This window comes from Stigmatopora argus, chromosome 13 (assembly GCF_051989625.1).
Source record: "Stigmatopora argus isolate UIUO_Sarg chromosome 13, RoL_Sarg_1.0, whole genome shotgun sequence".
In the NCBI taxonomy this organism is placed as follows: domain Eukaryota; kingdom Metazoa; phylum Chordata; class Actinopteri; order Syngnathiformes; family Syngnathidae; genus Stigmatopora; species Stigmatopora argus.
The window spans coordinates 4,619,923-4,635,115 of NC_135399.1; the positions used below are offsets into that span (position 1 = coordinate 4,619,923).

The 15,193-nt window shown below is 43.3% G+C and overlaps 1 protein-coding gene across 5 annotated transcripts in view; it reads left to right on the forward strand.

Moving 5' to 3' along the window:
• pikfyve (phosphoinositide kinase, FYVE finger containing) overlaps positions 1–15,193 on the forward strand; it is a 41,085-nt gene that overhangs the window by 8,576 nt on the left and 17,316 nt on the right. For 3 of the 5 annotated variants that reach the window (XM_077616418.1, XM_077616419.1, XM_077616416.1), the window contains exons 4-19: positions 93–202; positions 5,711–5,882; positions 5,972–6,179; positions 8,835–8,861; positions 9,018–9,107; positions 9,215–9,368; positions 9,453–9,610; positions 10,622–10,733; positions 10,802–10,949; positions 11,038–11,202; positions 11,291–11,353; positions 13,162–13,291; positions 13,407–13,587; positions 13,653–13,727; positions 14,060–14,167; positions 14,247–14,387. In XM_077616418.1, coding sequence (XP_077472544.1) covers positions 93–202; positions 5,711–5,882; positions 5,972–6,179; positions 8,835–8,861; positions 9,018–9,107; positions 9,215–9,368; positions 9,453–9,610; positions 10,622–10,733; positions 10,802–10,949; positions 11,038–11,202; positions 11,291–11,353; positions 13,162–13,291; positions 13,407–13,587; positions 13,653–13,727; positions 14,060–14,167; positions 14,247–14,387 — 2,042 coding nt within the window. The remainder of the gene's footprint in view (positions 1–92; positions 203–5,710; positions 5,883–5,971; positions 6,180–8,834; positions 8,862–9,017; positions 9,108–9,214; positions 9,369–9,452; positions 9,611–10,621; positions 10,734–10,801; positions 10,950–11,037; positions 11,203–11,290; positions 11,354–13,161; positions 13,292–13,406; positions 13,588–13,652; positions 13,728–14,059; positions 14,168–14,246; positions 14,388–15,193) is intronic. The other 2 variants (XM_077616417.1, XM_077616420.1) reach the window with 2 other exon arrangements.

Here is a 15,193-nt window from a genome sequence, read left to right on the forward strand (position 1 = left end):
ATCCCAAAATTGATAGACCTGAATTTTCATGTGCCAAATGATTGGTTTCAGTTAGTTATTCATGTGTATATTTGTATACAAACACTTTCCAGATAGCAGCAGAAAGTCGGATACCCCACTAAACAATCATGACCCACGGACAGCTGTCCAGCTCCGCACTGCACTAAAACGGCTCAAGGAAATCATGGATGGAAAGAGTCAGGTATCCCAGCCTTCCCAAAAAATTGCATTAATCCCTGCATTTAAATTGGATTGGATTGGATAACTTTATTCATTCCGTATTTGGGAAATTTCATTGTGACAGTAGCAGGAAGGGGGAATGCAGACACAGAAAAAAACACACCATACTTTACACCAGGGGTCTCGAACTCAATTTACCTGGGGGCCGCTAGAGGCCGAGTCTGGGTGAGACTGGGCCGCATCAGGATTTCCACAAGAAAAGCACTGATAAAACTTTCCAACGTTATCAAATATCTTTATTTTTTAACAAAAAATAATGAATTAAATAAATTAACTTAAAGATGAATAAAAAATAAATCAATCAGTAATATAAAACCAAATAATACTAATGAGCATACAGTAGATATACACTGGCTGGCTAAGTAGAGAAAATGAATTATTTTTATTCCGTTTCAAATGTCTGTATTAACAGCTCTTTAACCTTTAACTTTCTGAACTTGAATGGAACATTGAACATGAAATATTCTGAACACGGCTTCTTTTGCCTACTCCTTGCTGCTAGAGACCTGGCAGCGCTTCTTCTCACATAGTCACATTTGGCTTGAGGGAGGAAGCAGTGGAGACCCTCAGTAGAGCTTGAAGATGCTCATCAGTAAGTCTGGACCTGTACTTGGACTTATTGAAGTTCAAGGTGGAGAAGAGCTTCTCACACAAGTATGTGCTCCCAAAAAGGCACATGGTCCGCTTGAACCTTCGGGAAAGTTCAGGGAAGCTGGGGGTCAACTCTCTCAAAAATTGCCCAAGCTTGTCTGCTTCTCCACTCACCTCCCTGAACTTGGCTTTGAGTGCAGAGTTGCACTGCAGGTCAATGAGCTCCATTTGAAGCTCAGGAGGGGCATCTTGCACATCAAAGGAGAAGGGGTCCGCAAAAATTTGAAATGTGGCTTTGTGTGTCTTGAAGTCTGCAAATCTGTGATCAAATTCCTCCTGTAGCTTCGAAATGGCCTCAACATACTTCTCACCACTGAATGGTGTGCCTGCATCCACGAGAGCCTTGCATGCTGGGAAATGGCAAAGGTTTGCCTGAGAGAGCTGGGCTTTCCATAACACAAGTTTAGTGCAGAATGCTCTCACGTTGTCATAGGCAGCACTGACAAGTTGCCCCTGGCCTTGTAGCTTCTTGTTCAGTACATTAAGCTCATGTGTGATATCAACAAGAAAAGCCAAGTCCATGAGCCATTTGGGATCACTTAGCACAGGATCAATCAACTCACAAACGGCGTAGCTAGCTTTGACTGCTGCATTACTGTCTTTGGTAGCCTTCTTGAAGAGATCCTGTTGCCTCAGAAGACGTGTTTTAAGACTGGCAACCTGGTTGGCTCTCTCATCTCCCTGGTATTTTTCGTACTCCTCAGCATGTCTCATAGTACAATTACGTTTCAAATTGTATTCCTTGTGCACCGCAACTTTTTCAGTGTAAATGAGACACGTCGGGGTGCCCCTGTGTTCAACAAAGAAATATTGCACTCCCCACTTTTCTTGAAACTGTCTGTGCTCATCACCGACCTTTCTCTTCACGGCAGGCTTTGAAAGAGACATCTCTGGGGCTCTGTAATATGTTTTTCCACTTGGAATGAGTCTCGGGTTGATCTTTCATATTCAGTCGCGCGGGTTTGTGGCGCATGTGCACTTTCGCTCTCCGTTTCAATCGCGGAGATGGCTACAGACACTGACACAGGCTGGATCACGGATCATAGCGCCTCATTCAGTTCTATGCTGAGAGCAGCGGAGGAGTGTGCGCGCCGAGCGGAGTGATCGGCCTCACGGCTTCTCCTCCGCCCAGCTGATTGGAGGAATGAATGAGTGAGTGAGCGAGGCACTGGACAGCCCGGCCGATGTCCCGCCCCCCAGAGCCGTATACCTCACCGTGATTGGTTCATTCAGCTCCGAACCAAAGTTCCCTCTAATTTTTTGTTGGTCTGAGCAGAAAGACAACCTCCCTGAGCGCACTGAGTACCAGTGTGAGCGACATCATCGGTACTCGGATGATTCGCCTAAAGACGTTTCGCCGACGGACGTTTGACAGACGGGCAGGTCGCCGAATGGACGTTCCACCGAACGTTCATTCGGCCGAACGGAGGTTTCGCCGAAACGGGATTCGAACGCTCGCCCCGCCGGATTGTGTGTGTACAAGTTTTTCAACCTCGGCCCGCGGGCCATATACGGCCCGTTAGGATTTTTAATCCGGCCCGCCGCCGGTGTTGTCCAAATTATAGTAAAAATCAATGTTCGTCTACCTTCAATGGCAGTCCGGGAATAAGCACTCTTGGGCAGGCAGATGTAGCAGAACCGAGCCGTAAAATGACAGCAATCGGGTCAAATCCATCCTAAAACAGCATTTAATGATTAAATACAAATACTGGATGATATCGCGATGGAGGCAAAAAAACGTCTATAGACGTCCATTCGCCAAACGGCTCAAAATGCTCTCAAATTCGGTCAAATCCAGCTGAAAACAGCGTTTAATGATTAAATACAAATACTAGTATTTGTATTTAATCATTAAACTAACAAATACTAGTACGACCTGTCCGTCTGTCAAACGTCCGTCGGCGAAACGTCTTTAGGCGACTCATCCGGTCACGACATCATCATTGCTCGCTATCGGCACACCAGTATCACACCTGCCACAAGCAGGTGCATGTCAATGTTCCCTCTAATTTTTCATGTAAAACATGCTGTAAAACAAGAAAAACATGAGTGGACAGAGCTACTGCCACTGGCTGCCACTTAAACGGCGCCATCATGGGGAAAGGGGTAAAAAAAAAAAAAAAAAAAAAAAAAATCGATCTTTCATATTAAGACGGGGGCCGCAAATTATCGTCCCGCGGGCCGCAGTTGGCCCGCGGGCCGCAAGTTTGAGACCCCTGCTTTACACCATTCCATACTTTTCATACTTGAGTTTGAGTTCATTTTATTTAATAAGGGACAGCACATATTAATGAACATTCATATTCATGTTAATGAACATATATGTGTAAGATTGTAGCCGAGGGCTAATTTCCATCTTGTGTAGATGAAGATAAACAATGACATGTCATACCTGTCAACCTCTGCCGATAACTGCCCTTATAAATGATTATGATTCCCCTTACAAACCCCCAAAAAACCTTACCAACACCGTACGAGTCGTACGGTGTTGGTAAGGTTTTTTGGGGGTTTGTAAGGGGAATCATAATCATTTATAAGGGCAGTTATCGGCAGAGGTTGACAGGTATGCATACTAGACAAAAACACGCACACACACACATATATACGCACACGCGCGCACACATACGCACACACGCACACACACGTAGCACAGTTTTAGACAGCGTTGTGATTGCATTTTTGTTTGTCTAACAGCCAGGTTTTAAGATGATTGTTGAATAGGTTCAGAGACGGGAGTTCACGTATGTTAATTGGTATTGAGTTCCAGGTATGGCTGAATGCACTCTTTTTGAAGGGAACTACACTATCACCTCTAGAGCCAGCCCTTGTTCATGTGTTGGATTTTCACAAAATCATATGGTCGAGGAGGAGCTTTGTGTTGGAAGATTTTGTAAACTAAGGTGGCATCTGCATATTTAACAGTATTGTCCCAGTTCAGGCTTTTGTATTGTTTAATATCTGACCATAGTGGTGCGTGTTTGGTTTTCGGTCCAATACTTTTAGAGCTTGCTTATAAATGGTTTCAATTGGTTTTAGTGTTGTTTTGCAGGTCGATGACCCACTTGTTAACTTGTTAAGCAGTAATTCATGTGTGATATGATCATTGTAGTGGCGGCTACAGCTGCGACACATATAAAAAGCATCAATAATAACCTCATACAATTGAAATATTATTTCGGAATATAGCCACATTTTACTCTAAATCTTAATCTTTTTTTATTTGTACAAAAAAATCCATCCTCCTTTTTTTCCTCCTTCTTTTCTATCGCCATCGAAGCTAATGATGAAAGTCGTATTTCTGGCATAAGTTTTTATTCGATTTAGGGCTGAAAATGTCCATTGCTGGTTGTGACAGGCTTGCTAGCTTCGGAGTTGTCCGATCTTTCTTAATGATGTCCAGCTTTTTTTGAAAAGTCCGTCTTGAAAATGGTTTCTGCAGTAAATCTGCAACCAAATCCTTTTCTTCTCCTTCAGCCATTGTGGGTTGACAAAACAGCTATTAAATCAACACAATAATATTTGCTTGTGCAGCCCACTCCAGATACAGTTTTGTAGCTCTGGCTAGTCCACTCTATTACCAGCCAATCATAATTTGTGGAAACGATGACGTATCCCTGCGCCTGCGAGAAGGCCTTGGTGTCCCCAACTCAAAATCTGATTGTTTAAAGCAACAGTTTTATCGACGCTTATTTTATGCTCTAGGGCCTGCAGAACTGATTGTGAAGGCCTCCTGGCACCAAATAATGGATGAAATGTGATTGGTTAAATGCTTAAATATGAAAACACTCATCTGGAAGCAGTGCAACCAGGGGGAAAATTAATGAAAGGAAGCTGACGGACAATTTGGAATTATTTAATAAGTAGGACAAAACATAATTAACATCAGTCTGTGATTCAGATATTTTTTAGACTATCAGAGAAGGCCTTGCAGGCCCTGACGGTCCACCACTGGATCATTGTGTCAAAATATAGTTTGGCTGACTCAGGCGTTAGATTATTTCTAATGAAGCTAAAATTGGACAAATTGAATGTAATTATATTCAGCGTGTTTTTTTTAAATCCGTAGTTTAAAGACAAGTCGAGAGTCAACAGTGATTCCTAAGTAATTAAATTCTTGGACTAAATTGATTGTTTTTCCTTGGACCAAAATTTTGGGGTCACTGTTATCTTAGATATGTTTTAGTGTAGTTGGGATTTTTCAAGCCTGCTCGTCATCGCATGTGTGAGTTCCTGTGCAGCATGTTTTTGCATTTTCCTCGCACCTCAAATTTCTTGTATGTTGGGGTACTCGTATGTGAAGGTATTACTGTATTTGAGTATATAATTTCACTTTTAAAATCCAGTTAATTTGCACAATGTGCAATTTGAAAAATAACTTGCACAGATGTAACCATGTCAATGTTTGATACTTGTTATTTTTCTACCACCTAGGATGTAACCTGGTGTCTTTGCGTTCTGGTTCAATGAATTATTTACATAATGAGGAAGAAAAGTGATATAAGCAAGTGAAGGAAGTGTGGTTTTACTTTTTTATGTTTTAATTTTAAGGTAAGCACTCATCCTCAGATCATGTCATACTCATTTAAACAATGTACTTCTGTCTTTACCACATGACAGCACATCATTTGTTTTCAATTGATTACTCCTCTGAGTTTTGGATTAGGATAATCATACAATTATCCCCACCCATTGGGAAGTAGGATTAAATTTGCATAGAGTCAAGAGGCTGCAACATATATTGTTTACTCTTCCTTGATTTTATGTGTCAAGAGTATTTTAAATCGGGCCTGAAGAATGAAATTGATGCCTTTGGCACCAGGACAGTGACCTGAAGCAGTACTGGATGCCAGACAGCCAGTGTAAGGAGTGCTATGATTGTAACGAGAAGTTCACCACATTTCGTCGGCGGCACCACTGCAGGCTATGCGGGCAAATCTTTTGCAGCCGCTGCTGCAACCAAGAAATACCTGGGAAGTTCATGGGCTATACAGGTAGGCAAAAGAAAGATAGAGAATCGAATACACTAAACCCTAAAACTCACTTCACTTGATTTAGATGTAACCAATCTGTAATTTCCTAGGAGACCTCCGGGCCTGTACATACTGTCGTAAAATTGCGCTCAACTACGCCTACTCGACGGAGTCAGGCTCAATTGGCGAGGACCTAAACGTCTTATCGGACTCTTCCTGCTCAGTCTGTGTAACGGAACCCAACGAACCGCGGACACCCGTGGGTGGACGCAAGGCAAGCAGAAACATCTTCCTGGAGGAAGATCTCACTTGGCAGAGGTGAAACCATCATGAATACGTGTTCTCGCTAGCTTTAATGTGCTTAGATCTTGTTACCTTACAAATGAGGCTGATATTTTGGATTTCCCAGCTCATAGTAGTGTAGTGTCTAACATCTCTTTCGCTGTCACATGACATTTCTAATTTGATTTATTCATTTTCCGTTCCGCTTTACAAGGGTTATGGGTATCGCTTGACAAAATTTTAATAATTAATGAATACTGACCGTCTCACCCATCTAATAATAATTGAATACCGCCTCACCCTGCTTGGTTGTTGTTCTTGGAACACACACCAGCCCGGCTCCCGATGACCTAAACCAGTAACAGCAGGTTCCTGACTGTTTTTTTTTTTTTTTTGTTAAGGCATAAAAAAGCAATATTATTGACACAACACTGCATGATAATGTTACCTTGCTTACCTTGCTCATAGCAGCCAACATCATCACCTGGCATTCTAACAATGATGGTCAAAACGGAACTCAAAAATGCAACCATTTGGTCATGGGTTCCAAAGTGGAATGATTTTGTTGCGGGCCCTGCTCCGGCACCATGTATTGTGATCCTTCACAACTTCGTTACTTCTGTACATCGGGGTTTATTATATTAAGTATAAAAAAGTTCATAAAAATGTCGAAATCCACGCTGAAACTCTGAAGCGGAAGACAGGGAAGTGTCTTGCCACTAACAAAATGGCGGAAGACAGAGGACCGTCACTCAACTCAGCACCGGAAAAAAAAATGGCGTGGTGGCCATAATTTTTATCCGAAAATAGAGCTTTCTGAGCAGCCGGGAGACACTGTCAGGGTGGATTTTTATCAGAAATGTGTGACCTTACAGCGGACACCATGGCACCTATTTGGTAAACTGGACGCAAGAGCGCCTCGGTGAAGGGGGATTTTTTTTTTACAGAAATGCGAGCCCCAGGTGACGTTACGGCAGAAACCAAAATTAGAGCTTGCTCAGCTGACTCCGGGAGCCACGTGGTAGCGGAGCTGACGGTAGAATTTACCAGAAATGTTTCAAAGTGCAAGCTCCGGGTGACGATAAGGAAGACACCATGGTCCTGAACCAAAAATAGAGCTCACTCAGCGGACTCCGGGAGCCTCGTGGTAGCGGAGCTGACGGTGGAATTTCCCAGAAATTTTTCAAAAGTGCAAGCCCTCGGCGCTGTTATGTCGGACGCCCTGAACCTTGTCCGAAAATAGAGCATTTTGGGCAAAGAGGATGGCTGGACAACCCGAGGGGCAACGTGGAAATTCAGATTCCATTTAAGTCCTGGCAGTGGGCTGACGTCGTTGCACTTATCTGAAAATAGAGCTCCCTGGATGGCTAATTGACGGCTGGACAGTGTGGAGGAGTGAAGTGAAAGTTTCATTTCCCCCCAAACATTGACGGCAATAATGATGAAGAACGCAGTCTTATTTCTTTGAGAAATTGCCTATAAGGTTTCAAAATGACTCACAGTTTGAAGCTAAGCGTCCCAGAGATTGAGGACAACACGATCATAGCCATGGAATATGGCATTCGTCATGACAGTTTCATGTCCTTGACAAAAGCATATTTGTAACAAAAATGAAACGGCAGTCACTACTCCCCATCAACATCTTCCCAAAAACCTGTTTTTTTTATATTTAAATTAAGCAGAGCGGATAATGTACTTGTATTTCTGTATAGGCGCCAAAACATATTATATGGAAGAAATAACGGGTCATCCTACTTCGCAACCATTCTCTTGAATTATGTGAGGGAACTCTTCCTCGATGTAGCCAAGGAGGTACACCAGAGGCTAAGGTTCCATACTGAGGGCTATACCATTTTTCAAACAGCCCTTGCTTGCAATAAAACCACAAGGCTCACTCGCGGCACTTGAAGGAGGCTGAGGTTCATCTTCATTGTCTTTTTCAAGAGCTAAGCTAACGTAAAAGGTCTTGGCTTTGGTATCTAGAGCAATCATTCCCCGATAGGGCATTCTCCTTCTGAACGATGATTTTATTCCTCGTGGTTAGAAATCCATACAATGCTGGAAAAGGCATGGTGTAGTCTTTCTGTGCGTGATGCGAAATGTATGTATAATGTAATCCGAAGAAAAGTTGCAACGTCTTTCTTGGCTGTTTGTTATCGGTGCGTCATTCTTCTTATATGGTGAAATTTCGCTTCATCTGCCACCCATTTCAGCGCCGAAGAAGAAGCGGTGCCCGTTTTCCACCATTTTTTATCTCCTATCTTTCGCTCGCGAGTTTCAGCGTGGATTTTAACATTTTTATCAATTCATTTTATATTTAAGACAAAAAAACGTGATGTACTGAAACCTCAAATGTTGAAGCCACGAAGTCGTGAAGGATTACAGTATAGTGCTTAAGCCTGACCCATCATTTTCCAGAAATGCATTGTTTATAGTTTAATGGTCGTGACTAAAAGACTTTGCATGTGATCTATCCATGAGGCACTCTATACAACTTTCTTTAAAGTGTAAATTGTTTCAGTGTCATTGTCTGCCAATGTGTTCATTTTATGTCAGCTTGCTTATTTTTCCCCTGGCATGAGTAGCTGCAACCCCCCCATTGCTTCTTATTACCTGCTCCAAAGAAATTGTTTCTCTATCACTTTCTCTGTCTTTACCGCCTTCTCTCCGTCTCTCTCTTTCCTGGCCTAGAAAAACTCCTATTGGGATGAGAAAAACGTGAGTGTTAGTGTTTGTTTTCTCTATTTCTTTTCAGCCAAATGCTTTCTGTAGAGGAGAAAAATGTTAAGCATGCATAAAATGGCATTTAGCACTTATAGGAAGATGATGGCAGAAATAATAAAGTCCATGCTTGTTTGCTTTTGTGCTCCCAAGCATGACTCATCAAGATACTCAGAAGAGTGTCCTTCCTTCTAGACTGGCCACGCTGCAAGAAGATTTGGGTAAATCTCCCACAAGGAAAAGGTGTGTCGAATGAAACAATTATGAGAATTATATATTCTACTGAGCCTCCTGTCTAGTAAAAAATCATGTTACAGTGGCTACAATTTCTGAGAATCGTCCTCTTCTAGGTCAGCCAGCGTTTCTAACCTTTCTCTGGATCGCTCTGGCTCCATGGTGCCTTCATACGACAGCTCAGTCAGCCCACCCACTACCCGATCCTTGTCAGGCGCAAAGAGCATCACAAAACTGGACCACAGCGAGGAGGAGCGAAAGAGCCTTCTTGTAGCTACCTTCTTCTTACTGTTACATGCTTAGCTTAGATGGTGCAGATATCACTGATATTCGAAGGTGTCACTGTCTTTACAGGACTCTTCACAACTAAAGGAATTGTGGAAAAAAATCTGCCACAACAACACAGGGATGGAATTTCAGGACCACAGGTACTGGCTGAGGACCTACCCAAATTGTATTGTGGGAAAGGAGCTGGTGAACTGGCTACTGAGGAATGGCACCATCTCCAACAGGTACCAAGTCAATTAATATTTTAGGTTACACACTTTTTAAGAGGGTGATTGTAAGTTCCTTCTTTCATTCAGTTATCAGGAATGAAAAACTTGAAGTATATCTCTTTTGGGACTGGGAAATTTTCAGATTAAGATTAGAAATCGATTTTTTTTCGACCAAACATGGAGGAGATGCAAGGTGACTTTCGTATGAAAAGTCCCTGAAGAAAATGTTCTATGTTAATCAAGCAAACCATTACGATGAACTTAATTTAAACTGTACAACCACAGGTGACGAAGTAAGCACCCAGTATCTTAACACAGTCGTAACTCTACTTATGAAATTAATTGGTTCTAGAACTTTTTTCTTAACTTAGATTTTTCTTAGCGCAGTACAGTCATACCTCTACTTATGAAATTAATTGGTTCCAAAACTTTTTTCGTAAGCTGAAAATAGTAGAGCAGTTATTATTATTATTATTATTATTATTATTATTATTATTATTATTATTATCTTTCTCATTTTCTGAACCGCTTTATCTTCATTAGGGTTGCGGGGGGTGCTGGAGCCTATCCCAGCTGGCTTCGGGCCAGAGGCAGGGGACACCCTGAATTGGCGGCCAGCCAATCGCAGGGCACAAGGAGACAAACAACCATTCATGCTGACACTCACACCTAGGAGTAATTTAGAGTGTCCAATCAGTCTACCATGCATGTCTTTGGAATGTGGCAGGAAACCAGAGTACCCGGAGGAAAGCCACGCAGGTCCGGGGAGAACATGCAAACTCCCCACAGGTGGACCGACCAATATTTTCAAAATCTCTTTTCGGCTTTTTTGTATCTCGAGACACTCATTTGCATATAAAAAACTTTTGTAACCTTATATGCGGCTTATATGCGAGTAAATACGGTAATACAAATTACCATAATTTCTCATTTGTTGTATGCATTTTTTTTGTTTTGTCCCAAAGTTTTCAGCTGAAGAAACTCTCCAAAGACACTTGTATTATTCTGTGATTTTTTTTCTTTCAGGGCACAGGCAATTGCCATCGGACAGGCATTGGTTGACGGCCGCTGGCTCGACTGCATCACACACAACGACCAGCTTTTCAGAGATGAGTATGCACTTTACCGCCCCCTGCAGGTATGTTGAACTTCTTGGTGTTTTCTGGAGTTAGTGCATTTTCCTTAGGCTTCTTGTTTGCTCCACAGAGCACAGAGTACTCCGAAACCCCGTCTCCAGACAGTGACAGCGTGAACTCAGTGGAGGGGCATTCTGAGCCATCCTGGTTTAAGGACATTAAGTTTGACGACAGTGACATGGAGCAGCAAGCAGAGGAGTCTGACTACAACATAACAAGTGTGTGTCATTTCGTATTTTGGTTTTAAGGAAAGTAAACTTTCTTGATTGTCCACTTTGAGCAGTATATGTCTGTTTTCCTGTCCAGGCTCTGCCAGCCAGAGCAAAAGGACGTCTGTCAGTAGCTCCCAGTCCGTGGTTGACAGTGACTCGGCTGCTTCCATCAGCCTCAACATGGAGCACAACAACGTCAATTTCCACATTAAGAAGGAGTCCAAGAATTCACATGTGCGTTCCACTGCAGAGCAGAAAGGTTTGTTCATATTCCCATGCAAGACATGACTTGGTGAGCCAACTCTGGATAAATGCTGCTCCTATCAGTTACTAGCTCTCTTTCTCAGCTGAATTCCTGATGTCAGAAGATGGAGGACAGAACATTGTGATCAGCGATGCCTTCATTAAAGGTAGCATCCTTCAACACACATACAATAGTTTACTCAAACCAAAATACCATGATGGTTGGTCTCTGGTAAATTTGAACCCCAAGCAGACAGCTCAAACCAAGGTGGAGTGTTACAATATTTTTAAAATAAAAAACACAGCAAAGAAAAAAGGACATAACAAATACCGTATTTTCACGCCTATAAGCCGCGCATAAAAGTAAAAAAAATTCTCCAAAATAGACAGGGCGCCTTATAATGCAGAGCGCCCTTTGTGAGCGCCGACAAGCGGCGCCGAGCGGGAGTGCTCGCGGGGGCGCCGAGCGGCTGGCGCTAGCGCTGGCTACCGGAAGCAGCTTATTTCCGGGTTCCGGTGCGCAGTGACTGCTGGGAAATATAGTTCTTCCTCGCTACACCCACACGCTAAAACATGTTTTAAAAAGGCAACGGAAGCAAAACTGAGTTCGGGTGTACTTTATTTAGACATTTTACGATTTACTCAAGTCATCACCTTCAAATCCCTCAAACTCCTCATCTTCTGTGTCAGAATTAAACAATTACCCAAACGAGCCTTCCAAATAGCCGGGCCCTACCCCTCTTAGTTCTGAGAGTCACCGCTATTTCCATGTGGCTCCTTAGAAATTATGCCGGCTTTGGCAAAAGCTCGAACAACCGTGATAGCAGACATGTTCGCCCAGGCGGCAACGATCCATTGACAAATCGTAGCGTAAGAAGCCCGGCGCTGCCTGCCACTTTTCGTGAAGCTGTGTTCGCCAGCGATCATCCACTGCTCCCACGCCACTCGTAACTTTGATTTGAAAGCCCGGTTGATGCCGATGTCCAGCGGCTGTAATTCTTTGGTCAAGCCTCCGGGAATGACGGCAAGCTCTGAGTTCATTTGCATGATCTGGTTTTTAACCGTTGCTGTGAAATGAGCATGCATGGAGTCGCAAATCAAAACAGACGGCGAGCCGTGAAAGAATCCATCTGGTCGCTTGACATATACGTCACGAGCGCCGCCGAGACTGGTTACGTGACGTATACTCAGAGCTTGCCGTCATTCCCGGAGGCTTGACCAAAGAATTACAGCCGCTGGACATCGGCATCAACCGGGCTTTCAAATCAAAGTTACGAGCGGCGTGGGAGCAGTGGATGATCGCTGGTCCGCTGGGAAGTTGAATTTTGGATTCAGGAGGAACAGTGTGGTTTTCGTCCTGGCCGTGGAACAGTGGATCAGTTTTTTCCCTGAGCAGGATTCTCAGGGGGTCATGGGAGTTCTCCCAACCAGTCTACATGTGCTTTGTGGACTTGGAGAAGGTGTTCGACCGTGTCCCCCGGAGTGTCTTGTAGGGGATATTCCGAGAGTATGAGGTACCGGAACCCCTGATACGTGGGGTCCGGTCCCTTTATGACTGGTGTCAGAGTTTGGTCCGCGTAGCTGGGGAGTAATTTGCATCCGTTTCCAGTGGGGTTGGACTCCGCCAAGGCTGTCCTACGTCACTGATTCTGTTCATAACCATTATGGACAGAATATATTAACGCAACCGTGGAGGTTGAGGCTGTCCAGTTTGGTGGCCTCCGTATTGCATCCCTGCTTTTTGCAGATAATGGGATACTGGTGGCTTCATCAGGCCGCGATCTCCAACTCTCACTGGAACGAGTCGCAAACGAGTTTGAAGCAGCAAAAATATGTGCTTTTTGGCATCGCCACTTTTTGTTATTATATATAATAGGAAACATAATTGATTATCATATTGGCATGCCTCCTTTCCAGTTTGTTTATATTTTTTCAAGTGCCCCCTTGAGAAAATGAATTGTCCACCCTGCTATAGAGTCTCTCTTTAATCGCCGCGTGGAAGAAAAGGCTAAAGAGATGCTGTTTACGCCTCTGGGTTGGCACCACAGTTCCCTGGACCAGCTCAGAGAAGAGAATGGAGAGAAAAAGGCCATGGAGAGGCTACTGTGAGTGAAGATTTACCGTAAATATCGTCAATAAAATACGAGCTGATGCAGGTAAACATGATTCTAAAGAGTTGGACATATTCTAAAACAAAATGCTTTCCCCACATTTTCTTAGCTCTGCCAATCACAGCCATATGATGGCGCTGCTCCAGCAACTTCTCTACAGCGAGTCACTATCGCTCTCCTGGCGGGACATCATTGTCCCTGTTGTCCGACAGGTGGTCCAAACCGTGCGGCCAGATGTCCGTAACTGCGACGACGACATGGACATAAGACAGTTGGTCCATATTAAAAAAGTAAAGAAACATGCAGACCACATTCAGCTATTTTGTACCTTTGATTGATTGATGTTGGTGTTTAGATTCCAGGAGGAAGAAAATTTGATTCAACTGTGGTTAATGGTTTTGTGTGCACCAAGAATATCGCTCACAAAAAGGTATGTCTGACACCAGATATTTAAGATAACGAAGAGCAGAGACCTTCCAGGTAGCATAACCCAAAACTGTAATATTGTTTAAAGTTGTGTCTGATAATATTTTCAACAGTTAAATGAGGGGGGGGGAATTAACTATTGTTTTGAGGGAAAGTGCGAATAACTTTACGCTATCGATGGCAGCCAATTGCCCTTCTTTGTAACGCAAGGACCGTTGTATACTTATGTTCCATTACCTGTTTTACCACCACTTAATAATGTACATTCATTTTGTATGCTGCTTCTTCTTAAGGCTGAGCTGCATTATAAAAAAATGCCTCCTTTTGTTTCTATAGATGAATTCCTACATCAAGAACCCCAAAATCTTGCTGTTGAAGTGCTCTATCGAGTATCTTTACAGGGAGGAAACTAAATTCACATGCATTGAGCCCATTGTCCTGCAAGTCAGTTTTTAATTTTATTTTTTGCTGGAGAATTTTCCCTTCAATTTTCAGATACACCAATGTTTTGCCTTTGTTTTAGGAGCGAGAGTTTTTGAAGAATTATGTTCAGCGCATCGTGGATGTCCGACCAAACCTGGTGCTGGTGGAAAAGACAGTGTCTCGTATTGCTCAGGACATGTTGCTGGAGCACGGTATCACCCTGGTGATTAACGTCAAACCGGTCAGTTATGACTTCTAAGGAAGCACTTTTTAACCGTCGTTCTCGCCACCTTTTTCACACCACGAAGTTAATATAAAAGCAGGGTTTACCCCAAAAAAGTTGATGGTGATAGAGAAACCCACTGATGGGCCATCAAGTTTGCACCAAGCCAGGCTTGTATAAAACTAAAGATCACATTGAGGAAACAGATTTGGAACCTTGCACACACCCGTGCACACAAAAAAAAACTAATTAACGCCATAGATTGTGTGGATTTTGCATGTTCCCCCCGGCTTTTATGGGTTTCCTCCGGGTGCTCCAGTTTCCTGCCACACCTCAAAAACATGCATGGTAGACGAGTTGAACACTCTAAATTGCCCCTTAGTATGGGTGTGAGCGTGAATGGTTGTCTGTCTACTTCCTGCAATTGGCTGGACACCAATTGTGTCCCACCACTTGGTGCTCCGAGTAGGCCGCGACCCTTGTGAAGATGAGCGGTAGGAAAAATTAATGAAAGAACCCCATAAATTCTTGCTTTTATGATAAGTGGATATGACAACTCTTTCGATGGTTGATATTACTCCAATAGTTGTCACTTTTGAACAAGAAATGCAACAGAAAAAAATCAAAGTGGAATTTTGTTTCATTTCAAAATCAAGGCTTCTCGCATCTGGCCAGTCAGAGCACGTTTAACTAGGTTTAGACAGCACCACCCTAGGGTAGATGGCTGCCCGGGACCTAGGTAAGATGGCTGCCCGGGACCTAGGTGAGATGGCTGTGCCCCGACCCGAGCGAGCAATGACGGGAATGTGGGTTTTTTCCCGTTT